Below are 26,668 nucleotides of genomic sequence, written 5' to 3' on the forward strand. Positions count from 1 at the left end.
ATGATGGTTTTACTAGGGTGGTCTTTTTGCCATGTTGAGTTTCCTCTTGTTCTCTTGTCTAGAAGCTCAATTTTTGACAATTTCTATTTTCCAGGCCCTCTATGAGCTGACTCCTCCTTGCCTCCCTGGATTCCCTACATCAGCCAAGCTAGGTTCCTCACCTTCTCCAGATAGACTTGCTTCTTTCCTGCCTGTGCACCTGCAGCAAGGTTTTGCTCTCAGCAGAAACTCCTGTATCCTCAACCTCGTCTTCCTACTTTCCTTATCACTGAAACCCACCATCCGTCAGTGCAAACAGAGGCATGGATTTTATAGCAAAAGAGACCTTGATGTGTTAATATCATCAGAACTTCTCAAAATATGGTGCAAAGACCACCCTAATGGAATCACCGGGGGTGTTTAGAAAAAACGTAGAATGAGAATTTTTGGGTGGAGCCCAGGAGATCCCCATATGATTCTTAGGTTCACTAAAGTTTGGGATTTCTGCTTTGAACAAATAGGGCATTATTCTCCTTTCAAGCTCCACCTCTGTGGCGCTTTCACTGATTCCTTGAACTGATTTCCATCTCTTTTCCAGTCTCATTAAACTTACCCATTGACCTTTTGATTCTTAACTAGGATCTGCTGTATATTGCTTCCTAATTATTTCATGTGTGTTGATCTTTGCTTCCATAGCCATTGCGTGGATTTCCTGTTTGGGGATCTTGCCATCTACTACTTTGAGTCCTGCTCTGTGTCTCCTACAATAATAGGCAAATAGTCAGTATCCCCTAAATGCTTCTCAAATTAAAATGAATTGTAAAAACGAAACAAAACTTTGTGTCTGTCCTTTCCCCTCCAGGCCTACGTATTTATTGAATAACTTGATTATCCTCTCCAAGTTGTTTTTGCTTATTAAAACTCTGACCAGGACATTAATAGACTCTAGCAAATTCTGACTAATCCGTTGAGCAGATCTCTGTTTATGTATCCTGTTCAGCTTTTGTACTTTCTTTTTTGTGTGCAGTGCTGGGACAAATTTAAACTCGTTGTTGTCTGTAGCTCTTGGATCTTCTTTGTTTAGTGTAGAACTCTCCTAACTGGTTTATCAGCCTCATATTTCTCCCCCTTTCAGTTTTCTTCTGATAAGGCCCATACTGATGAACGATCATGTCCTCCCCAGTATTGGAGCCCTCTGATGCCTCCCTTCTTGTCCAGGAATAAGTGGCATGATTTGCCTTGGCCTGGCTTTCTCCCCCTTTTTATTTTTTATTACCTGTCTCCGTGTACCTTGTGTTTCTGCAGAGTGTTTCTGCAGAGTGTTTCTGGGATTTAGGGAAAGCCCTTTTGAAAATCCAATTAAAACTGTAGAATAGGCAAAATATCCTAAAGTTAATAATTGCTTTTTCATTTGTTTGCTTAGGCTGTTTTGTACCATTTGCCAATGCTTTCTGCCTTTCAGTCACCACTCAGGATAACTTTCCACAGGTCAACATGTCCAGGGATGTATCAGGTTCAGCTTTTCTCTTGGAGATATTTCTTCTAACAACTTGGATTCTCCTTTCTGGACAGATTGTTCTCTAGTCCTCCTGTGTGCCTGTTATGCTGAAATTTTCATGGCCTCCTTGGAATTCTCTTTGCCTTTCTCCCAGTTTAGATTCCTTGTTTCTGGGATCTTGTGTTTTGCTTTTTCTTAGTTTACTCCCTTGTTTGGGTGGAGTGCATCCTTCAGTAGCCTTGTCAGGTGAATATGACGATGCAGTGGCCAAGGACACTGTGATAACAGCTCTCAGGTGTTTGTCTCTTGAATTTTGCTGCTCTGGTTTGTACTAGTTGCCCTGGATACCTGGGGCACAACTGCCTTCTAGGACGTTGCACCATCATCATCCTCAGTACTTGCTTTTACCTCCATCTCCTGTTGGAACTCCTGTTTTCTGTGTCCCAGTTTTTCTCTCTTTAGTTTAATCCCATGTTTCAGTAGAGCACATTTTCTGGAAAATGCCTGAGAAAATGCATGTGGGAGGCCTGTGTGAGGTCTTGCTTGTCTTAAAGTGTTTTAATTCTGTCTTCAGACTTAATTGATAGTTGGGCTAGGTTTGGCATGCTAGACTGTAAGTAATTTTCCTCCAGAATTTTGAAGGTTTTGTTCTACTGCCTTCAAGCAGCTTTTGGGAAATCCAAAAGCCATTTTGATTCTGATTTTTTTTTTTTTTTAATATGTGACCTGTTTTTAATCCTCTAGAAGCTTGTAGAATCTTCCCTTTGGCACCAGTGTTTTAAAATTTCACAATGATGTGCTTTGCTGTGAGACCCTTTCCATCCAATGTAGTAGACACTTGCACACTTTTTGATTATGGAAGTTTATATGTTTTAGTTCAAGGAATTTTTCTTGAAATTTTTATTAATGATATTTCCCTCTCTGTTTTCTCTTATTTCCTGGAACTCTTGTCATTTATATGTTGTTTCCTGATCTGGTCTTCTTCCTTATTTTTTAAAAATCTTTTATATTTTTTAACATTCCCTTCCCCCCCACCCCCAACTTGCTAGGAGATTTACTCAACTTTATATTTCAACTTTTTGCCGAGTTTTTCATTTTTGTTATCATGGTTTTAACTTTGAGAGCTTTTCCATTTTTACCACTGTCCCTTTTTATGGTTTCCTGTTTTTTTTTTTTTTTTTTTTTTTTCATGGATAAATATATATTCTTTCTTTCTGAACACATTAATGATATTTGTTTCTGAAGTTTTCTTCTTGCAAAACTTGTAAATGGCCTTTTGGGGGTTGGGGGCTCTGTTTGGCTTTCTGCCTTTCCTGTCAAAGCTTTTTCTCAGAGAGTCCTTGGTTGCTGCTCTGCTTGTGTTTAAGGCTGGGGACTAAAGAACTGCTAAGTAATTGTGAGCACGTGGGTGGGCTTGTCAACTTCGAGGTTCATGGCTGGGAACCATGGGGGAACTCTGAATCTCGGTTACTTCAGGGTTAGTCTCTGAAGCTGGTCATTTTCCCCAGAGAAGATTATTAGATCTCCTGCCTGGACAATAAGTACCTTACTGCTAGGATCCTCGGAGAAGAGGACTGAGGCTGCCGTATGTAGGTTTAATCCCCCTTTTATCAGTAGGATATACTTGCTCTCAACTACGCCTATCTAAACAACTCTCTGTTTTTACCCTCGCCAAACAACAACCCTCCATTCTTCTATTGGGGTGACGTATGGATCGGTTGTCTGGTGGGACTGATAGGAGGGGATATAGGGAATGTAGCTGCGTCTTAAACATCATTCAGTCAGTTCCCTTATTTTAACTCCTTCTTCTTCACTTCTGGTTGGGAGATACCAGTTTCTGAGCTTTTGGAGGTCTGTGTGTTTTTGATCTGATTGGTTCTGAGCTTTCTCCTGTGACGGCTTAAGGTAGGATGCAGCCTTCACTGGCCTCTTTAGTCACATACCGCTGTCTGTCTTCTTTCCAGGTCCCAAATCTCATTATCCACGTCCTCATGGATTTAGGTCTTTGAAAACAATCTCTTGGCTGTGGCTTTAGTGGGATCCTGTGAGGAAGCAACATTAGATGTCTGTATCTACTGAGTTCTCTGTCTGGAACTTGCATTTGTCTTCAGGTTCCCACTGTAATTTCTAAAGCACCATAATCTCCTAGCATATTGATTGGTTGCTGTTATTGGCCAGCTCCCTCAGTACTAAAAAGTGAACTTTAAAAATCTTTTATTTTAGCAAATGTCACTGCTGCCTCCACTCCCACCCAACTTGGGCGATGCGACCGATTTGAATTTGAATGCCACCAACCAAAGAAGTGTATTCCCAACTGGAAGCGCTGTGACGGCCACCGAGATTGCCAGGATGGCCGGGACGAGGCCAATTGCCGTGAGTAGTCAGAAAGCTCTTCACCCCCTGGGCACATTTCTGCAGACAGCGCAGTTCTGGTGCTTCTGCTTCATTTCTGGATCAGCACACGCCTGTGTGTGAGTCTGTGTACTTTTGCGTAACCATGCTCTTACTACATTCTCCACAAGAGCTTTGCCACGTGCACCCATTCCGTTGCGTTAGTCACTTTCTTTTTAATAAGTTGACTGTGTTTTAAATACCAGGAGCGTGTCCAATAAAAATACTTTCTGAATGACTAAAATAAATATTTTAGATAGGTTTCCTAAGCATATTTAACTCTTTAAAAACACCCGTGGGGAAAGCCACAACTCTTCTGTATGTGCGTTCATTCTTCTGGAAGTATTTAGTGAGCACTTACTGGGCATAGAGGCCGTGTTGTTAGAGGGTTTGCCTCTAGCACCCCATTGAGAAAATTCATTCTTAGCCTTTAGGGTAATTATGGTTGGTGAGATAGTTGAGCCACACGGGGAATAATCGCAAGGCCATCTGAACCCAGTGTGAAGTGATGCATGCATACTCTACAGGTTTGGAGTTGGTAGTTTTCAAACACAGTGGGTCCTGGTGTTTGGTCCTCTGATGTACCCAGGGAGGATCTTTGGAGTGAGTGATGGAGGGAGACACTGGCTTCTGCAAGCGTTATCCTCATGTGACCAGTCAGCACTTTTCAGTCCCTGGCTGCATGCTAATGCCACCACTGGCTGGTCTGTCCTACTGTAGTGGACTAGGAAGGGCATGGCTGGAATGGTGCTTATGCAGCCCCTCACCAGCCTGCCTCCCTGATGGCTGGGTGCTGCTCTAGCTCAGGGATCCCAGCTTTGCGGGCCTCCCCTCCATCCAGTCTCCTGCTGGCTGCAGACAGCAGGTGTCCTAGCCAGTCACACTCCCTTCCTTGCCAGGATAGGGCTTCGTCCATGCTTGCCTGATCCCTGCCCTGGTGAATGTAGAGGAAGCTCCTCTCACTCTCTGCTGAGAGCCTCCCTGCCGCCAAGCCCTGACCCTAAGCAGCAAATGCCTCAGTTCCTCCACTTTGATCCCTGTTCTGGTCCCATTTTTTTTTAATCTTAAAATAATGACTTCCTCAACCAATTAAAAACTAAGCCTCGCTTGGAACCCTACTGAATCTTACCATTTAGAGATGGAATAGAATCTGAGGTGGAGGCTAGTCATCTCTTAATTCCTCTAATTCAGTATTTACAAAATTTATGGGACTTAGCAGGATCATGTGGAAGTGCTTATAAGAAATGTGAATTTGGTGATCTCACCTCAGACCACTGAATCAAGAGCAATGACGGAGGAAATGCTCGGGAACCCAAGCCTGGGATCTCAGCTCACTGCAGCTTCCGCCTTTTGAGCTGATGTGATTCTCTTGCCTCAGCCTCCCGAGTAGCTGGGATTGCAGGCATGCACCACCATGCCTGGCTAATTTTTGTATTTTCAGTACAGACAGCGTTTTGCCATGTTGGCCAGGCTGGTCTTGAACTCCTGACCTCAAGTGATCTGTCCACCTTGGCCTCCCAAAGTGCTGGGCCTAAGCCACCATGCCCGGTGACTGGCAATACAGATTCTAGTGGGAGGGACATCAAGTCAGCAGCTATCCTACAGTGTGGTGTGGGCAGTAGCAGAAGTTATCCAAGGAACTGGCATAGTTCGCAGGTGGCCCAGCTTCCTGGAGAGGTGGGGACAGGCCAGGAGAGGCAGCCCTATTGATGGTGCCTGGACAACGGTGGGACAAGGTGGCAGATGATGGGCATTCTAGACACAGGGGACAGCATGTATATTTCAAGGCTCAGAGGCATAGGAAAACAGACCTGTAGAGTGGTTGTGAGTGGGACAAAGGTGAGTGCAGAGAGGTAGGCATGAGGTGGATGGGGCGACCCCTGTGCTTCGAGTTTATTTTGCTGGTCCTAGGGAGCCACTGAAGATTTCAGAGATGGGGTGTTTATATCTTAGATCACTTGAACTTCATCACGCGGGGAATGGGTTAGAAGAAGGCTGAAGTGAGACTGGAAGCCAGGTGCCCGTTAGGAGGCTAATTTGATGGGACTGTGAAGGTGAAAAAGGGAGAGTGACCTCTTAATATATTGGAGGTACTATTAACAGTGTCCAGTGAGGTTTTTTTGGTTGTGGTGATTCGGAGAAAGGAAGAATGAAGGTTTCCCCCAGGATGACAGTGAAAGCTGATGCCACCAGCTATGCGGGGGATGCTGAGGATGAGGAGTCACAGCTTTCCCTGGGTGGGCCTAGGCACGATGGTGGGTTCGTTGATTGACATTAGCATCTGAGGCAGTGCAAGTCATCCTGGTACAAAGTGAAAAGGGAAGGTCAGAAACTGGGGCTTTGTTGTCTTCCTTTTCATTTTACTGCATTCGTTGTCTGTGCACGTGTCCTTCACTTGCCCGTTGGAATGAGCCTTTGCCAATTTTCACACGTTTGTTGTTCCTTATGATGATCTCTACAGTGATGGACTTTTGGAGACGAATTTCATTCTAGGCCTTGATGTGCTCTGAGTTGAGAGAAAAAATCATCTTGGCCAAGTCCTTAACTTGCAATATGAAACTAATTTATTTCCACCATGCATAGGTTTTTCTCTTAACACTTGGTTTTTCGGCAGGGGTCCCAGGACCCCCATCGTTCCTGCATCCTTTCATCTCCGGGAATGTCACTTTGGCTTTTGTTTCAGCTGCCTGAAGGGTCTTTTCTTTGACTAAAAGTCAAGGAATTGGATAAGTTGCTACCTAGGGTTCTTTTTTTCAAGAAACAGCCTTTGAGTCTTTCTAATTCTTCAATTTCTAAGGTAGGGTGATTTCTTTTTGCTTCGTTTGTTTATTTATGTGTTTATTTTAGTTTAGGAAAATCGTAAGGAATCTTTCATTACTAAACTATTCCTATTGGAACTCAGGAATTGAGCAGTTTCAGATCCATTTTGGGGATGGATTTCTCTCTGCCCAGAACATGCCCCTTGTTATCTGGAACCCAAGAACCAAAAAGATTAAGATGATTTGATATCTCTTGATACTTGCATATAAATCCATAGACATAAATACATAAATCTATTAAAATAAACCAAATAGGCCAGGCGCAGTGGCTCACGCCTGTAATCCCAGCACTTTGGGAGGCCGAGGCAGGTGGATCACCTGAGGTCGGGAGTTTGAGACCAGCCTGACCAATATGGAGAAACCCCATCTCTACTAAAAATGCAAAATTAGCTGGGCGTGGCGGCACATGCTGTAATCCTAGCTATTTGGGAGGCTGAGGTAGGAGAATTGCTTGAACCCAGGAGGCGGAGGTTGCAGTGAGCTGAGATCGGGCCACTGCACTCCAGCCTGGGCAACAAAAGTGAAACTCTGTCACATAAATTAAAAAATAAACCAAATAAATTCAGATGGTAAGGGATATTTTAATCTCCTTGGTTAACATTTCCATATTACATCTCTTTCTCATTTCTTTGTCATGTCTGTCAGTTATAAGGTTGAGCTTTGTCATTTGCTTTCAGAGTTAATGCAAGTTCACACAATTAAGTGTTTGGATTCACTGATAGAGTTTGTCTTCAATATAATTAATTTTCCTGCTGTGAACTTTTTTTTTTTTTTTTAAGTTGTGTGTTTAGCAGGATGTGGCAGCCTTTGATAAGCCTTAAAAGATTCTCGTTTCTCATTCTATCGCCTTATATACGGCTTTCGTTGTTATGCCTGTTTGCTTTCTTGCATTTTGGCTGTTTCGTTTTTCGCTTTGCTTTATCATAAGTGGTCTTTTTCAGGCTGCTTCTGCTTTGCTCTATTCGCTGTGGTAATATTTTCTGATGCTTTTTAAAGTGATCCTATCTTCTTTAATGACCAGATGAAAACTTGGAAGGCAATGCCTGTCATACTTGCAAATAATACAAAGTTGCCCAGATAGCTTATTTTCTGGCAAAACACTCAGGTTTTACAAAGGGAAGCTAAACGTTGGTGGTGGGTTTTAATGTGCTATTCATTATTCTCAGGCAAATCAGGTATTCATTCCACTTAATTCTCAAAATAACTGTGATTTTGGTATTATCTCCTTTGTTGAGATAGGAGAATTTAGGTTCCAAGAGCATCACCTAGCCAGTACCAGACTGGGTTATTTATTTAGGTTGAAAGCCGTGTTGAAAGTTCTCATCAGGGAAGAATACACCAAAACCAACACAGATGAACTGAATAGGGATTAGTGTGCAATTCTACCCTTACATTAAAAGAATGAACAAAGTGGACTCCTAGAGTGTTAAACCAACGGGGACAGGTTGGCCCCACACTCACCAAAATAACAGTGGGAACGTCTGAGCCGAATAAGCAACCACATAATAAGATGAACATTGGAGATAATTAAGAAAGAGAAAAGAAATGGGACCTCCCTCCTGGGTGATACTAATTCATTAATTGGCATTCTTGAAATCGTTTTTCAGCCTGTTTCCAATCTGGCTTATTCACGGGGATGTTGCCTAGTTAAGGGTCTTAAAATCAAGATGTGTTATATCCACAGTTTTTTTCCAACAATAATTTGATAACCTTATCTAAAAATGAAATGAGATGAGTGTGGTGTGATTCTTTTTAGAGAAGCTGTCCCCTGAAGGCTATTAAGTTCTGTTCTAAGTGCCTATTAATCATCTGTTTCATTATCAGTTTAAGAATTTTCAGAGATCAATGACAACCTTATTCCCAGATTCTTTTTTTTTTTTTTTTTTAAGAAACAGGGTCTGGTTGTGTTCCCAGGCTGGTCTCAGACTCCTGGACTCAAGCAATCCAGCCTCCCCAAGTAGCTGGGATTACAGGTGCACCCTACTGCACCCAGCTTATTTCCAGAGTCTAAAGCCCGTGCTGTTTTGCTCTTAAAATTTTGAGACACACTTTATAAAGAAACCTCCAACGTCCTCAGCTCCACTGCTTAGCTGTTGTTTGATTGTATTTTACCACATTGTTCCCCAGTGGAATACTTCTGTGATGAGGGTTTTGGTATTTTTCAAAATAATCCCCTCTGAACAGAGTCTGTCCCTGGCAATCCTATAAAAAATGGCATAACCTGATCAGATTAATTTACTTGTTTGCAGTCTCTCTCAATAGAAGATAAGCTCCATGAGGGCAGGTCCTTCATCTGTTCCACATATCCCCATACTCTTAACGTCTGGAGCAGTGCCTGAGTCATGGCAGGACCTCCATGAATGTTCGCTGGATGGATGAATTCCATCTTGGGCTTCTGAGACTATTACAGTAGTGGTTCTCAAACCTTTCTTTAATTCTTGAATACACATTTGTTTGTTACGAGCTTCCCCCCACCATGGCAAACCAGTTACATCTCAGTATATAATAGAATTCTGAAATGCAGTGATCTTCCTGGAGATTGGGGGATTACAGTTTGTGAAAAGCCTTATAAGTGGTTTTGCTAGGTCCCTTCTCCTGTTGACAGTTTCTGTATCAGAATTGTTTTTTAATAAGTAGTGAACTGAAGTCTGTACCTCCATCCTGGAGACTCGTGCAAAGAAGTCCTAATTCTTCTTTCTCATGAAAACTCCTCAGCGGAGAACACTTGTTAGAGTCTGCATGTCTTCTCACCACCTCCCCTATCCTTGTATCTTTTCATCTCTAGGAAAATATCTCTGGATCCTTTATCCATTCCTCTTGAGCATCCTTGTTGCTCTCATGGGAACATTATCCAGTTTCTCTACCTACGTCTCAAAGTGTGGTTGTTTATGTTAGCAGAAAGGGAAAGAGAGAGGGGGTCGAGGTCAAGAGGTGACCCATGGCCACATGCCTGGGTCTGAGGTGGGGCGGATGAAGCTTCCTTGCTCAGGTCACAATGCTCATATCACCTTTAACATAACCTTGTTACTTGTGTGAACACACTCCTTATTTCCTCAGGGGTTAGTTTCAGGAAGGGACTATTATCATCGTTGCTTTAAAATTAAACTATAAACAAAATTCCTTCCATAGTTAGCTTGGCCTATGTGCCGTGCCGAGATAAGCAGAGGCTGTTAACCTACAAGATGTCACCACGGGCACGGGGCAGGGTGCGGGGAGCAGAATGGAGCCACTCATGTTCGGCCTCCTTTTGTCTGTTGTAATTTCCCCATTTTCAAAGCCAGTGATGTTGCATGTCTCTCACCTTTCTTCTGTTTTCTCTCTTTCTCTCATCACAACCAGAAAAGGGTCTCTGCTTTTAAGGACCCAGGTCATTAGACAGAACCTACCTGGATAATCCAGGGTGAACTCTCCTACTTCCGGGTCCTTAATCTAATCACACCTACAAAGTGGCTTTGTTACATAAGGTAACATATTACAGGTTCCAGGGATTAGGATGTGGACCTGTTTGACTTGGAGGAGCAAGATTGATTTTAGACCCTCATCACTGGTGGCACTGGATTTCTGATGTAGCCCTTCGTTGTCCAGGACTGGGCAGGCAGGTGTGAATCTGTATAAGGAAGGCCTCAAATTACCGTTCCTGGGCTCACCCAGGTACATAGCGGATTTGTACCACCCAGGTACACAGCCTGCATAGCAGATTTGCTGTCTATAGCCATTCTCACCTTGTCTCTTTTCAGGAGGATTTGCAATTTTATGGTGATTGCTTTCTTTTGAGAGCCTCCCATGCAGTTTAAATCTACTTTCAGAACCGGAGAGCACATCACATTTTGGTCAATAGCCTAGCCATACAATTGAGTAACCCTTAACTTACCGATGCTCATTATTTGCATTGTTTCATTTTCCGTGAAAGTACTTTGAAAAGCCAAACAACTTAAAATACTACATAAAGTACGCATGCCTCTTAATATTGTTGGGATTCATCTCATTATTATTTCTATTACTCAAACCAGAAATCAGCTCCTCTTTCTGGATTGCAAACTAATAATAGCAGCAGAATAATAGTACTGTAGAGTAATAGCTACAGCTTGTTGATGCTGGCCAGGAACCAGGCGCTATTCCAGGTGTGGGATCCCGTTAGATCCTTGTAGACACGACAGCGATGGAATTGTTACTTCCATTTTTTATAGGGGAACTGAACTTGGGTGATGTTAAGTGATTTGCTCAAACTCACGCAGATCTAGGGTTTAAACTCTAGTTTGTTTGACTCCAAAGGGCTCCCTCTTCCTGAATGCAGATTCCAATTGTTAATGTTAGATGTTAGATGTTAGTGCCGGTATAGATTCCACCACTGGTCATTCCAGAGGTGTGTTTTGAAGCAGAAGCCTATTAGTACTTTGCCTAAACCCGAATAAACCTGGGCCCAGCCTTTAGTACCATACGGCCTCTCCCCATGGGTTTAAGAAGCCTCTCTGTGTTTCAGCCACACACAGCACCTTGACTTGCATGAGCAGGGAGTTCCAGTGCGAGGATGGGGAGGCCTGCATTGTGCTCTCGGAGCGCTGCGACGGCTTCCTGGACTGCTCAGACGAGAGCGACGAGAAGGCCTGCAGTGGTGAGTGCCGGCCCGTGGGCTGGGCTGGGCTGGGCTGGGCTGGGAGGCTCGCTTACCCCAGGGCCCCTCCCGTGTAGATCTCGAGCTAGGACCCTTTTGAACTGTTCCTCAATCTGAGGATGAAGCAGATTTGTGCCTAGTTTTGGAGCCCCAAGTGAGGTGAGCCTTGGCCAGAGTCTGATATAACGTGCAGCTGTCTCCTCCCTGTTAGTGAAAAGCTGGTCTTGGATTTTTTTTTTTTATGGACTCCCCACCTCATGTCCATACATCATGACTCTCATAGTCTCAATCTGCTGGTGGAATTAACTCTGTTCTTATCTCAGGAGACCCTAGGAGGGATTGTATAGGGAGGTTTCAACTACATTTTCTGAGATTTCTTTTCGGATATCGATTACGATCTCCTGATAATCTAGATCGCAGTGGTTCTGTTTAAAAGCAGGAGTCCTCTGAAATCTAAGGATTTGTAAGATGTAACATTTTGTTGTTATTGTTGTTGTATTTTTAGTAGAGATGGGGTTTAGCCATGTTGCCCAGGCTGGTCTCGAACTCCTGAGCTCAGGCAATCTGCTCGCCTCAGCCTCCCAAAGTGCTAGGATTACAGGCGTGAGCCACCACGCCTGGCCGAGATGTAACTTCTTTTGACTTTTTCTCCTTTATCTCTCTAGATGAGTTGACTGTGTACAAAGTACAGAATCTTCAGTGGACAGCTGACTTCTCTGGGGATGTGACTTTGACCTGGATGCGGCCCAAAAAAATGCCCTCTGCTTCTTGTGTATATAACGTCTACTACAGGTGGGTCCCGTCTTTGCCACGGGAGATGAAAATGATGTCTTCATTGTCCCAGGATGCTCTGAAAGCTCTCTAGTGGCGTGCACCATGTTCTTAACTGAGTCAGACATCTCAGCCCCCTGTGCTGCTCCCGTGTGACAATATCTTTATTTTTTTGGGCCAGGGTGGTTGGAGAGAGCGTATGGAAGACTCTGGAGACCCACAGCAATAAGACAAACACTGTATTAAAAGTCTTGAAACCAGATACCACGTATCAGGTTAAAGTACAAGTTCAGTGTCTCAGCAAGGCACACAACACCAATGACTTTGTGACCCTGAGGACCCCGGAGGGATGTAAGTGTTTCAGTTAATTTTTATGGCGTGTGTGAGACCTCAGGTGGGGTTTTGTGAGTGTCTTTCCGAGTATTCTCAGGAATGTGGGGACACCCGTGTGCCTCACGTGTACAGAAGTATTGTGGCTAAGCTTTATAGTCTTGCGAGAGCTGTCAAACAGCTCTTCTCCTTACTGCATCAGAGACTGTTCTTGTACCTTAAGTTAATTTAAGATTCTCTTCACCATTGTCCTCTTGCATTTTTTGTCTAGTTCCTACCTCTACCTTCCTTCTCTAGATATTTCCTAGTACTTGGTACTTGGGAGGTCATCGTCATTAAAATATGAGGCATATCAGCAATTTTGTGGCTAAGTTTTTTTTTTCTTTTTGGAGACAAGGTCTCACTCTGGCACCCAGACTGGAGTGCCGTGGAGGCACAATCACTGCTCACCACCTCAGTCTCCCCGGGCACAGGTGCTTCTCCCGCCTCAGCCTCTCGCATAGCTGGGACTATAGGTGTGTGCCACCATGCTCAGCTAACTTTTTATATTTTTGTAGAGATGGGGTTTTGCCGTGTTACCCAGGCTGGTCTTGAACTACTGAGCTCAAGTGATCCACCTGCTTCAGCCTCCCAAAATGTTGAGATTACAGATGTTAGCCACTGCGCCTGGCTTTGTGGCTACGTTTTTAAGAAATTTACCAAATTTATGTGTCTAAGAGAGTTCCTCACCTCCTCCGTAGTTGACATGAGCAACTGTCTGCTTGAATGTCATCTTTTTCCATTGCCTAAAGTATCTTGAATATGCTAGCACTGAACTCATTAAGGAGCCTGCTTTGAAGATGATCACATTCATTTGGATATAGAAATTCTGTGATGTTACAAAATTAGTCTTATTTTTTGGTAGTCATGCCCACAGTACTCTGTTTTTCTTGTACAAGAAGCAGAGGCAGCAGGTGCTGTCATTGACAATTAAGATCTGAGCATTGAATTCATAGGGTCAGTGGTGACTCAGCCTGCCCAAGTGATTCTATCCTGCCGCCCTTATGAGCCACAGATTTACCACACACTCAACTAAGCCATGATGTGACGTGTGGACGGCACACCTTGCTTTTTGGAAGAAGAGGAAAAGTGTCTTGTCAGTGTGAAGACCAAGCTAGCAGCATTTCTAGTGGATAGTCTCAGTGCCGGCTGTGGAGTCTTTCTTGTCCTTGTTCTAAGCCCGGGAAAATTCCTCTGGTTGGCCGCTAGGCAGATGGGTTTTAACGTTGAGTTGACTCTTCTTCTAGTGCCAGATGCCCCTCGAAATCTCCAGCTGTCACTCCCCAGGGAAGCAGAAGGTGTGATTGTAGGCCACTGGGCTCCTCCCATCCACACCCATGGCCTCATCCGTGAGTACATTGTAAGTATCTTCCAGGAGTTGGCCGTATGTGTGTTGGGGGGGCTAGGAGATTTCTGGGTGTTCTGTATGAGTAGGGGTTGATTTGGTATAGCTTTGTAGGTGATGACCCATCTCTCAGAACATTCTGCTCCTCACCTTCTTTTCTCTCCTCCCACCTCCTTGCAAGGTATTAGGATGCCCTGGACCATTGGTTCCCTTTCCTCACATTTTTTTTCCTTCTCATTTTAGGTAGAGTACAGCAGGAGTGGTTCCAAGATGTGGGCCTCCCAGAGGGCTGCTAGTAACTTTACAGAAATCAACAACTTACTGGTCAACACTCTATACACCGTCAGAGTGAGTGTCGCCGTCCATTCCAGCCATCCACGCAGTCTTAGAACTGAGCGAAATTGCTGCTATTTTGTGAGAACTCTCTACTCACCTTTATGAGATGCGTATTACTCATCTGCAAAATACCCAACTTCTTGTCCTGGGACAGGGGAGCTCAGAGTTTCTTTCAGTCTCTTAAATGGACGCCACAGAGAGCTTGACGTCAGAGTTTCTGTCAATAACGGGGCGTTTATGGGAATGCAGCTTCCCTGCTTTTAACTCCGAAATTCTGCTAGCTTTCCAGCTCCTGTACTTTTGCACTCAGCTCTTCTCTGCTTATCTTTAGCTGCAGGATGATGCAGAGCTATGATAAGTAGTCTTTCTACACTGATTTTGTGAGGTTCTTATGAAATATATTTTTAGTATTTTTTAGCAGAAAGGGATAGATTTTGTGTAAAGCATGTTTGCTAAGACCATTAAGTGTACACATTCGTGACTCTCACACTGATCATTTTGTCAGCACCCTTTTTATATATGTGTCTATTTATGAACCTCCTCCCCCATACACCTGCCCTTTAGAAGAACCTTGATATTTGTCGATCAATAGACATTTCCTGATCTCAGGACTGTCATAATGCCCTTTACCCAAGCTCCTTCCCTCGGGTATTTTGCCGTCTTATTTCAGATGCTGGCACCTCTGAATATTCTGGATCACTCTGTATAAAATTTTTCCACCCTTACTGCCAAAATCTCAGCCCTTTAACTCATTCAGTATTCTTGCTGTGTGGTGTATTGCCTTTATGTCATACTAATTCCCCCTCTGATTTGAAAAGGTGGCTGCGGTGACTAGTCGTGGAATAGGAAACTGGAGCGATTCTAAATGCATTACCACCATAAAAGGAAAAGGTAAATGATCCCAGCCTTTGCAGATTTAGAGAAAATATTATAGAAACCCTTTCAAATGACTTTCAGTATGACTAGAAAATGGAGAAGCGTAGGTCAGAAAAACATCACACAAATTCCTTCTCCCCAACACATGCACATTTCTGGGTGTCTCTGTAGTGCTTTAGATACAAAGTCTTTTTGGGGTGACTGAGTGTGTTTTTCCTCCTAGAACTGAGCATTTCTTCTAATGCAGACATACAAAGGGATTTCCAAAGGCCATCGTGCCCAGCCCTTTGTGAGTAGTCACAATATCTAAAATAGAAGGAGTCCTTCCTTCTCACCAAAGCCGAAGATGATTTTGTGCATGTTCATTTATGGTGTTTTAAAGAAAGCACCATGCTGAGTCTTGTTATTCTCCCAGTGGCACTGGCAAACTGTGTGTAGGTGGTTTTTTATCTTGTACTAGAGCTGATATTAGTAATAACTGATGGCTTGCCAAGGGCAGGACACTCTAGAGTGTTCACTGCTTTGCGTACATCAGCTCATCTAATTGAATGGTCAGAACAACTACAAAAAAATATTAGGAACTTGAATGAGGTTATGTCACTTGCCCCAGGACACACAATCAGTAAGTGACAGAGCTGGCACTGGAACCTGATCTGCCTGACTCCAAAGCCTGTGCTCTTAACCACTATGCTCCACGCTTCTCTCTGGGCTGAGACACATGCGGCCTACTGGACCGCCCTGCTTGCCGGGGGTGGCGGGCTCAGCATCTTGCACGAGTGCCTCATGAGGGCAGAGATCTGGTCTGTTTTTCTCTACTCTATCATGGGCATCTAGTAGAGACTAAGGAAATGATTGATGAATGAGTGAGTCGAACCAGTTAAATGAAGGGTTCTGGCATACTTTGGGGGATGGACTACAACTCATTTTCCAGAGTGGTTTTCCGGACCTTTGCCGTGGCACTGGGGACTTGCATTTCTGGATTTCCAGGTATTAAAACCGGGTGGACACTGTGGCATGCAATAGGACTGGAAGATTTTACTTTAACCTAAGCCTGTGAGGAATAGGCTCTGGGTCATGGAGAGTCACTATCTGGTCCCCTCTAAAATCTGGAGCCTTTGAGATCAGGGCCCAAGGCGGTCAAACATAGTGCCACCAGATGGTCTTCGGAGCTGAATGCTTGCAGGTATTCGAGAAAGCCTGCTGAATTCACACTCTCCTAGAATTTTTATTGTTTTATGACTTCTCTCTACAAAGTCTGTTCCAAAACACTGACCACACGTACCAAGAAAAACGGATGTTGGAAGATCGACCAAAAACATGTACCTTGAATTCCAAAGGCACAAGTCACAACCACATTTGAAAATCTCAGTGGGTGGTTGCTTCTCTTTAACTTCTTTTCTGTGATTTTGATGAATCTCAGCTCCTTGCATATATTTGGGCTAGGATTTATACAGAAGGCAGCTGTGTGCCACATCCAAAAGGTGTTTGTTGTAAAATGTCTATGACCTGGTATCATAATAATATTTTAAGATGAAGGACAAAGACAGCAGAGGCATCAGCCAGACGTGCCAGGTTAACTGGTGAACGTCGTGGATTAGTAATGACAATGAGAAAAGCCACCATTCCCTGAGCACTTGTTATACACTAGCACCGTGCTATTGTTGCTCATGAATTGGTCTCTTATTAATCCTCATGAATCCTATGAGATAAGTATCCTTATCCTCATTGTGTCGCTGAGGAAACTGGGGTTTGGAGTGGATTGTGACTTGTCTGTGGCTGCCATGATTATAATTCAAGTCAGCTTTACCATATGCAGCATCCATAGTGTTTTGTTCTGTGTTGGCCGCCTGAAGCTTCCAATCTCCTTTCTTCTTCCAGTTGTTGAATTTTCCTGAAGTCAAGTTTTATTACGTGATTGATCATCTGGACAGACCTCTTCAGACTTTGGCACATCTCTTTTGCCACCAAATCTTATCTGCTCCTTTGAGTCTCTCTTGCCCAGTCTATAGAAGGGGCATATATGCGGAGAGTCTAATATGCAAGTTGTCATTTAAATAATATTTTCTGATAATATTGATCCATTGAGCTCTTTTAGATCATGCTGGGCCGAGCACTGTCAGCCTTCTGGTGGGAAGACCTTCCAGAGGACGAGCATGGCGCTCACTGGCTGAAGTGAGAGGGGTCTTTTCCTTGGCCACTTCTCCTTGCCCTATCAACTCTCAGCTTGAGCTCCGGTCTTTTTGAGAGCGCCAGTTGGTTTCTAGTTGTTTAATTGGCCCTATGTGAGGTTATATTGGAAAGGAAGAGAAAGAGAGGATCAGTTGAGTGCTAGGCACCATACATACATTATTTTAGTTAACCTTCCCAGCTCTGTGAAATGCGGATAACATCTCTAGGCTCCAGGAAGATAAGTAACTTGCCCAGGTTACACAGCTACCAGAACAGGAATTCGTATCTGTCCTCCTCACTCGGGTTTGCCAGATTCCAGAGGCCACATTCTTTCCATTTTGCTACACGCACATCTACCATTTATGATTTACCCCATTGTCAGCCTTCCGAAAGGACTTGAGATTGGTGGGACTTCGTTAGTGCCAAGTGAGACGCCACTCGCAGTGAATGATCCCTGTGCCTTTAAGAACGAGGCTGAAGCTGGGCTGTTTTGGGACCTTTACAAAATGGAACTTTTCTGCCTGACCTAATTGCCAGGATAGCTGACTGAGCCAAGATAGTTTTGTGTTCACCAAGCAACTGTGGACCAACCTTAGCTTCGGGAAAACAGTGGTAGAAAAGATAGATGAGGAACACTGCCAAAGAAATACCCTTTCTTCCCCGACTGAAAGATGGCTTTGTCCGTTGAGTTGAAAACTGTTAAGTCCTGCCTTCCTCGCTTTTCATCACGTGGCTTCTGTTTTTGAATTCCTTTTTGTTTTCAGTGATCCCACGACCAGATATCCACATTGACAGCTATGGGGAAAATTATCTAAGCTTCACCCTGACCATGGAGAGTGATATCAAGGTAATGTGGGAATTTCAAACCAGCAGCTGGATGGGGCTTTATTTTGTATGGGAACTGAAAGGACATAGCACAGTAAGGCTGACAAAACAAAAACAAAAACAAAAACAAAACGAACGGCTAGATCTAGTGAAGCTAAAATACCAGAACTAGGTGGTTCCTTCCCCCCATGAAGAATAACTTGAATCTTCGCATGTAATTATTCTGCCTCAGCCTGGTGCCTTTTTTTCCTTAACCATATAATTAAATGGTTCACAGCAACAGTGCAAATAAAGAGTTGGTGTTAACAGAATATGTATGCCCTGTAATTTTCAGCTTTATTGGATTTCCTGGTGCTAAGCGCTAATGCTGAGGTACTCACAGTGGAAGAACAACCTTCTTGTGGGAGAGTTGGATACCTTGGAAACATATTCACTTTCCATCCACCTAAGATCTTCCTCTTCCAGCACCGCCCTCGCTTCTATTGGCCCTCTGCGTAGCCGACTTCGCCATTGTTATCTGTGCCCATGTGGTTCCTCAAGCTGAGATCCACTTTCCATAGTGTTCCTTCTTATCTGTCCCTCCTCACAGCCTCTCCAGCGATGAAGCTGTGTTGGGACAAGCAGCCTTCAGAGTCCTTGTGCCATTTACTTAACTACCATTTAGTGTCATGCCCTTAGCTTCAGAATGGGTTGATATAAGAAATGGTCTTGGCCGGGTGTGGTGGCTCACGCCTGTAATCCCAGCACTTTGGGAGGCTGAGGCAGATGGATCACCTGAGGTCGGGAGTTTGAGACCAGCCTGGCCAACATGGTGAAACCCGTCTCTACTAAAAATACAAAAATTAGCCAGGTGTGGTGGTGCATGCCTGTAATCCCAGCTACTTGGAGGCTGGGGCAGGAGAATTGCTTGAACCTGGGAAATGGAGGCTGCAGTGAGTCAAGATCATGCCACTGCAGTCCAGCTTGGGCAACAGAGTGAGACTCTGTCTCAAAAAAAAAAAAAAAAAAGAAAGAAGAAAAGAAAAAGAAATGGCCTTATGTGGTTCTTGTCTTGTAATCTTTGATCTTGAAAATATTTTTGTTTGTTCGTTGTCCCATATTTAAAGATCTTTAGATCAAATCCTTTTATGAGCTCAGGACTTGGAAAAGGTAATCTTTCCTGATGGGTGGATGTATTTTTGGTAGTTAGACAATGAGATCCAACCAGCCTGTTTTGGGTGGATTGGCCTCATGGCCTTGACTGCAAGGACTTATCCTTAATTTCCACAGCCTAATTATCTTTCCAGTGTTTCCTCTTTCTACCTTTGTTAATTGTTTATTATTCTTTTATTCTTCATTCATTTTTTTATTGCATCGAATTTATAAATTAAACATGGTCTGCTATTTGTTTTTAGAAGTAGGTGGAGTATAACTAAATATTAGCTGATGGTAGCACAAATAGAACCTGTTTAAAAATTTTAAAAAACAACCTGTTCAGTGTAAGAAGCGAGATACCCAAGGAAACAGCAGAAAAGAGGTGTATTTTTAATCCTGCCTTTTGTATGTGGTGTGCCGCATGACTAGCTGTTCATCTAACATGCTTCTTCATTCTTGGCAGGTGAATGGCTATGTGGTGAACCTTTTCTGGGCGTTTGATACCCACAAGCAAGAGAGGAGAACTTTGAACTTCCGAGGAAGCATATTATCACACAAAGGTAACACGCTGGTGCTGGTCAGTGTGTGAGCAGGAAGGAGTAAGGCTGGACCGACGCCTTCCCACCATAGAGCTTGATTGGGGGTGCCAGGGAACGGGAGGTATTCTCTGGAAGCTGTTCTGCGTTGACAGGTTCTTGTGCATTGAGGATCCTGTAAGTCTGCTGCTGATCCTAGGCAGAGGGCTTCCCTCGGTGGCCCCTCGAGCCCTCCTCCAACCTCATGACTCTTAGTGGAAGTTGGGGGCCATAAGGAGGAAAATTGGACAGAGGCAAGACTAATTCTCTGCAGATGAGTTTTGATTTCCAAAATAAATAGTTCTTAGATGTAGACAGTTTCCTGTCTCTCTTTTCTATTCCGTTGCTAATGAGAGACAGCAGAAGGCCTTATGCATAACTGGCGTTCAGTAAATATACGTTGCCTGGAGAAATGAACAAAAAGTAAAGGAGGAGTGGTCCAGTCCTTGTTACATATGTACCAGCAGCAAGTCTCAGCTACAATTCCTCTATCTAAACACGTGCTACAGGACGGATTTTAATTTATTTCTAAGTGGCAAAAGCTGACTGTGATTGTTGAGAATGACTTGGGAGCTTCTTCCTGTCTCCATCTTCTAGTCGTGAAGTACTTTCAGTCATGTTTTTATTTAGTCCTTGTCATAGCCTTATAAAATAGAGACTACAAATATTCTATTGTTACTTTTTTTTTTTAACTGAAAGTCTACAAGGTACCCGAGGAGGTTGTTATTGGTACTCTTGCACATGGAGCACCTACCATGTGCAGGCATTTACATAGGCATTCTATGCATATTATTTACATAACCCCAAGTATAATTCCATGAGATATGGGCGCTTTACAGAGGCAAAACTGAAGTTGAAAGAATAAATCATACTGTCAGATGGTGGCAGAGCCGGGACTGGAACCCACATTTTTCTAACTCCAAAGCCTATGATCTCATGGCCTCAGTGTTGTCCCAGTAGAAACTGGCAGAGTCAGGAGCAGAAGTCTTAACTAGCTGTTGTCTGAAATCTGTTAGGGCTAGTGCCATGCTAGGCATTATGCCAAGCACTTTATAAGCATTTTCTTTTTTTTCTCCCTGTAAGCCAGCAGCTGCTGTAAGTGCTGTTATTTTTTTCTCCATCTCACCAACAAGGAAATAGAGAGTTTAAATACTTTATCCAAGGTTAGACAACCACAAAGTATGCAGTCAGGCCTTAAACCCCAGTCCTTCTGATTCCAAAGGCTATCCTGTTAGCGTAGCCTCCCCCTTCTCACTTTTCTTTTAGTTTTATTTATTTATTTATTTATTTGAGATGGAGTGTCGCTCTGCCACCCAGGCTGGAGTGCAGTGGTGCGATCTCGGCTCACTGCAAGCTCCACCTCCCGGGTTCACACCATTCTCCTGCCTCAGCCTCCTGAGTAACTGGGACTGCAGGCGCCCGCCACCATGCCCAGCTAATTTTTTGTATTTTTAGTACAGATGGGGTTTCACCGTGTTAGCCAGGATGGTCTCGATCTCCTGACCTCATGATCCACCTGCCTCAGCCTCCCAAAGTTTTGGGATTACAGGCGTGAGCCACCGCGCCGGGCTTCTTTTAGTTTTAATAGCCTTTCCTCTGATTAGAAAGGGGATACATATTTGTTTCAGAAAATTGAGAGCACAAAAAGAGTGTAATGAAAATTAAAGTTGCCTGTAATTTCACTTTTACATTTCAGATGTATTCTAATATATTTTTCCGTGGATTGATCTCTATGTCTTTTTTATAAAATCAGAATAATGCCATATATAGTATTATATCCTGCCCTTTTCACTTAACATACAATTGTGAGAATTTTCCAGTGTCATCAAATATTTTTGAAACAACTTTTAGTGCCTGCACAGTAGTTCATGGAACGCACATTATTTAATTATTATCCTGTTACTGGACAATCAAATTACATTCAGTTTTTTCCTATTGTAACACTGTGATGCGAATCCTTATTATACACACTTTCGAGTCTTTCTCTGACTTCATAGGATAACTGGATTGAAGGGTATGATTTTCAAGGTTCTTGTTATACAAGGCCAGATGGCTTCCAGGAGCATCATACCAACCCATATCCGTGGATGGGCAGCTTTAAGGAAATTACCCAGTGCCTGTGCAGTGTGTTATGTACGGTTGTCATCAGTGCATAAACGTTGAATGAATTTGTCATCTAATGACAGTCCTACAGTACATGGGACTCATTTAAATTGAGAGATGACTATTTTTTTAAGAAGTGTGTGTACCAAGACACATTCTTGACTCACACCCCCAGCTTCCTCCCGGAATCTCCTTTTCCTGTTTTCACAGTTGGCAATCTGACAGCTCATACGTCCTATGAGATTTCTGCCTGGGCCAAGACTGACTTGGGGGATAGCCCTCTGGCATTTGAGCATGTCATGACCAGAGGGGTTCGCCCGCCTGCACCTAGCCTCAAGGCCAAAGCCATCAACCAGACTGCAGTGGAGTGTACCTGGACCGGCCCCCGGAATGTGGTGAGTCAGCCAGAATGACCATCACAGAGTGAGTGTGAACTGTCTCCTAATGCTGCGCCACCACACAACTCTAGCGCTTTTCTGTCTTTTGCAAATGTTCCAGTGTCCCTGCTGCTCTTGGATATAGGCCTTTCTTTTCCTTTGTTTTCGTATGTGCATTATGATTCACTGTGAGCAGATCTGTGCTCCTTTTTCAGTCTAGTGTTTCACTTTCCACTCCTCCCCAGTGTGTCCCCTTTGCTTTTAGGTCGACCGTCCCGAGGCTGTTGGCACGTTCATCCCCCTCTTGCCTCTCTGTACTTGGCTTATGCCCTTTCTCCTCCTTGGAGTCCTTTCCTCCTCCTGCTATGCAAGAAAATTCTCCCTTCTATAATTGATCTCTTTCCCTATGAACTCCTACTATATTTATAGTTGGTTCCATATAGCATGATATTTCATTAAATACCGCCTTACCCTATTTGATAATTTCTGTCTGTTACTCTTATCTTCCTAACTAGTTTGTAATTTCCTTGAAGGGAAGGATTGTTTTCTGGATTTTCTCAATGGAAAAACCTATAGAAGTAAATTTATAATCAGGAATTAGTAAATCCTTAGTGATGAGTGGAGGAACTACCCACGTCTGGTCTTCTGAGGATATCTTCAGTGTGCATTTGGCACAGGGCTGATTTATAAGGAAATAACCAAAGTTTGCAAGTAATCGTCTATAAAATCAGTGAAGAAGAAGGAAGGAGAAATTAAGGTTTACTGAGCAGCCAGTATGTGCCAGGAACAATACAAAACCCGATAAACCCATGCTCCCCCTTATTCCTTTTATTGGTTCTGTGGGTAAATATTCCCATTTTGCCAGCGAGGAAACTAAGGCTCAGTGAGGCTGAGTAACTTGCTAGAGTTAAAACGCTCACAAGCAGTAGATTGAGTTTCAGTTCAGGTCTGGCTAATTTAACAGCCTCTGCTCTTTCGTATGTCCCAGCACCTGAAGCTGAGGCAGGGACAGTGATGAGAAGCCCTGACCCATCCCCGGAGCTCTCTTTTACCTGAAAGTTGAGTCTACTCACAAAGCACCCTTTCTTTCCATTTACATACCCGGCAGCACGTGACCACCTCATCACCCCCAACTATCTGTCCAGAGCAGGGCAATTGCACAGAACACTGAAGCCTGACTTGGTTTGGTGTCTGTAAGTGTGCAATTCCTGCACCTCATCCCAGCTCATGCGCTGGTCACACTAAAGGTGGCTTTCAGAGGTGAGAGTGTAAATGAGATCACCTGTAGGAAGCTCTCTGTTTCCACCCCTCTTTAGTTCACTGAGGACCCTGACAGCTCTTATGGTTTTCCTGTCTACTATGAGAAGTACCATTGTCACTGTGCATGTGGGGAGCCTCTCATCCCTTGGCTCCCATAGCTCTGTGGTCCCCTTTCCTCTCCAGAGACACCCCATCCAGGGCGGTCACCAGCTTGTCCTCGGTGATGTCATCCTACCTCTGTACTCTAAGCCCCCACTTGGCCTACTGCCACCTCATGCTTTGCAGCTCCATTTGCATTTGCTTTGGGACTCCTTTGAGTCCCTCAGCACTTATCTTTCTTACATCCTCCCAGGCGATCACCGTCTTCAAGGTTTCCCTTCCTCTTTCTCTGTCTGTGCTCTCCTGTCTGTCTGTCCTTTTTCAGCTGTCAAAAAACAGTCAGACTCTGTAAAATATAGGAAAAGATTTATTCTGAGCCCAATATGAGTGACCATGGCCCGTGACACAGCCCTCAGGAGGTCCTGAGAACAAGGTGGCCAGGTGCAGCTTGGTTTTATACATTTTAGGAAGGCATGAGACTTTAATCAAATACATTTAGGAAATACACTGGTTTGATCCAGAAAGACAGGACAACTCAAAGTGGGCGTGATGAAGGTGGGGTTTCCAGGCTATAGGTAAATTTAAACATTTTCTGGTTGTCATCTGGTTGAGTTTGTCTGAAGACCTGAGATCAACAGAAAGGAAATGTTTAGGTTAAGATAAAAGATTGTAGAGACCAAGGTTGTTTTGAAGTCTTTTAGTGGCTGCCCTTAGGGGAAATAGATGACAAATGTTTCCTATGTAGATCTTTAAAAGGAGCAAGACTTTTAGTTAACGTCTTTAGGATTGGGAGGGCCTGGAAGAAAAAGATCTAGCTATGTGAATAGAGATTCTTTACAGATGTGAATTTTCCCCCACAAAGGACAGCTTTGCAGGGCCTTTTCAAGCTATGACAAAGAAATATGTTTTGGGGTAAAATATTTTGATTTTCTTCCTTGTCTCATGATGTTATGCCAGGGTCAAGTTGGAAAGTAAGTCCGATATATAGGATGAAATGAAACCCATCTAATGAGAATTTATGGTTTGTAGGGCGTGACTCCCCAGACCCCTTAGAGAGGAATTTGGTCAATATTTTAAAAATCAGAGCTTAGTCCTCACAGCTGCTGAGCAGTGTTGGAGAAAGTCACCCTGTTGCCTGGGACTTGGAAATCCCTTTGTGGATCCCTGCTCAGTTCCTGCTCATCCCATGGATCCTGCAGCTCCTACAGTTCTCTTCAAGCCCCTGTCTTACCTGTGCACAGAACTCTTGGAGAAAATTCTCTTTGATTCTGCCTTACAGAGAAAGCTTCCTCAGCTCCCACCCTCCAGTAGTAAACTCCCTCGGCTTCCACTTTCTGCCGTAAGCTTCATCCCATTCCCACTTGCCTGCTTGAAACTCCCTCAGTTTCCAATGTTTACCAGCTAGGACTACGCAGGGATGCATAGAGCAGAGGAAGTGACAGTAACAGTGGCTTTGAACAGTTTATTTCCTCTCGTAATTAAAAGAAGCTTAGAGTTGAGCAGTACAGGGCTTCTGTCAGAGCAGCACGATTTGATCGGGCACCCGAGCCCTGTCATCTCCAGCCTGTGACATGCGTCTTCAAGCTTACCTCATGGTGCTGGGGCTGCAGTCATGATCTCTATTCCAGGCAGCCGGAGGGCAGGAAGAAGGGCTCCTCCCTCTGTTGTAATGAGTCCTCCTAAAGCTTTCCGTGTGATACGTCTGCATCTCAATGGCTGGAAGCTCCTTGTCTAGCCTCTCCTAGCTTAGGGAGGTGCGCAGTGTAGACTTTTTCTAGGCAGCAATTCTCAGTAAGTACCAGAGTTCTGAGGAAGAAAGGGAGGATGGGTCCCTGCTGGACAGCCAGCAGTGTCTGCCCACCTTCCCTCCCTCCACACACTCGCTGGGGTGTTCGTATCTACTCTGCAAGCTCCCATGACTTTCCTTCCCACTCAGCACTTCTCCTTGGAGCCCACGGCCGTGCTGCCAATGGTAGAATGACACCCCCTCTTTAATAGCTCCCCCGGTTCCCGGGCTCATCATGTGGGTTTCTGGTGTAGCATCTAATGCTCTATGTTTGCCACTTGTTATTTATAATTATGTATGTTTTTCTTCTCTGCCCGCCTCTTCTCCAGAATGAGCTCTTTGAGGACAGAGACCACATCATATTTATTTTTGTAGCTCTACATACAGTGCCTGGCCCAAGTGCCTTCTCTGTAAATGCTATAAATGTAATAAATGTAGAATGAAGACTTCTCTCTGAGCTCCTTTGAAGCAGTTCCAGGGTCTTAAATTGGGGATTTCAAGGAAATGAGGTCATTGGCCCATGAGCTGATGTCCTCTTCCATTCTCTGCTTTTACCAGGTGTATGGTATTTTCTATGCCACGTCCTTTCTTGACCTCTATCGCAACCCGAAGAGCTTGACTACTTCGCTCCACAATAAGACGGTCATTGTCAGTAAGGATGAGCAGTATTTGTTTCTGGTAAGTTTCCTGTACCATTTCAGTTTTTTAAGGGATGTCTTAAGTCCTGGGCTCTGGGCTCAACCCAGGACCTGGGGAGCTCGCATACCTGGACTCCAGGATCGATGTGTGTGACGAGAGGCAACTTCCTCTTCTTCATAAGCATCATCGGGTTCTTGCTTGAAATACGGAATGAATGACCACTGTCACCAACTGCAGCTCCATTATGGAGGATTGATAACTCGGCAGATGATCACAAGTATAGATAAATCAAAAACTTTTATCAGGTTCCAGTTCTAGGAATTTAGTCTACATACTTTTATGTGTGTGCCGAGATAGATGGAGAAAGATACTTGGTATGTTATTATTACTTATGATAGCAAAAGATGTGACGCAACCTAAACGTCTATGAAGAGAGGACTGGTTAAACATACTGTGATTTATTCATGCAATGGAGTACAGGGCAGCCATTCATAAGAAATATGACAACTCTAAATGTACTGATACAGAAAAGTCTCTAAGCTATCTTATTATGTGAAAGAAGCCAAGAGCAGAATATGTGTGCCATTTTCTCAGTTGTATAAAAAATATTTGAGGAAGATAGGCTACATGTACACATGCTTATATGGGTAAGGATACATGTATATACATATCCGTGCTTATATATGCATAGGGCATTTCTGGAAG

General features: G+C 43.8%; 1 protein-coding gene across 1 annotated transcript in view; it reads left to right on the forward strand.

Moving 5' to 3' along the window:
• The window catches only part of SORL1 (sortilin-related receptor, L(DLR class) A repeats containing), a 184,301-nt gene that overhangs the window by 144,902 nt on the left and 12,731 nt on the right, over positions 1-26,668 (forward strand). The window contains exons 32-42 of the mRNA XM_011964986.1: positions 3,701-3,850; positions 11,168-11,299; positions 11,965-12,091; positions 12,252-12,421; positions 13,687-13,799; positions 14,028-14,132; positions 14,939-15,011; positions 17,930-18,012; positions 19,588-19,684; positions 22,013-22,197; positions 25,883-26,002. Coding sequence (XP_011820376.1) covers positions 3,701-3,850; positions 11,168-11,299; positions 11,965-12,091; positions 12,252-12,421; positions 13,687-13,799; positions 14,028-14,132; positions 14,939-15,011; positions 17,930-18,012; positions 19,588-19,684; positions 22,013-22,197; positions 25,883-26,002 — 1,355 coding nt within the window. The remainder of the gene's footprint in view (positions 1-3,700; positions 3,851-11,167; positions 11,300-11,964; positions 12,092-12,251; positions 12,422-13,686; positions 13,800-14,027; positions 14,133-14,938; positions 15,012-17,929; positions 18,013-19,587; positions 19,685-22,012; positions 22,198-25,882; positions 26,003-26,668) is intronic.

Source organism: Mandrillus leucophaeus, unplaced genomic scaffold (assembly GCF_000951045.1).
Source record: "Mandrillus leucophaeus isolate KB7577 unplaced genomic scaffold, Mleu.le_1.0 Scaffold71, whole genome shotgun sequence".
NCBI classification, from domain to species: domain Eukaryota; kingdom Metazoa; phylum Chordata; class Mammalia; order Primates; family Cercopithecidae; genus Mandrillus; species Mandrillus leucophaeus.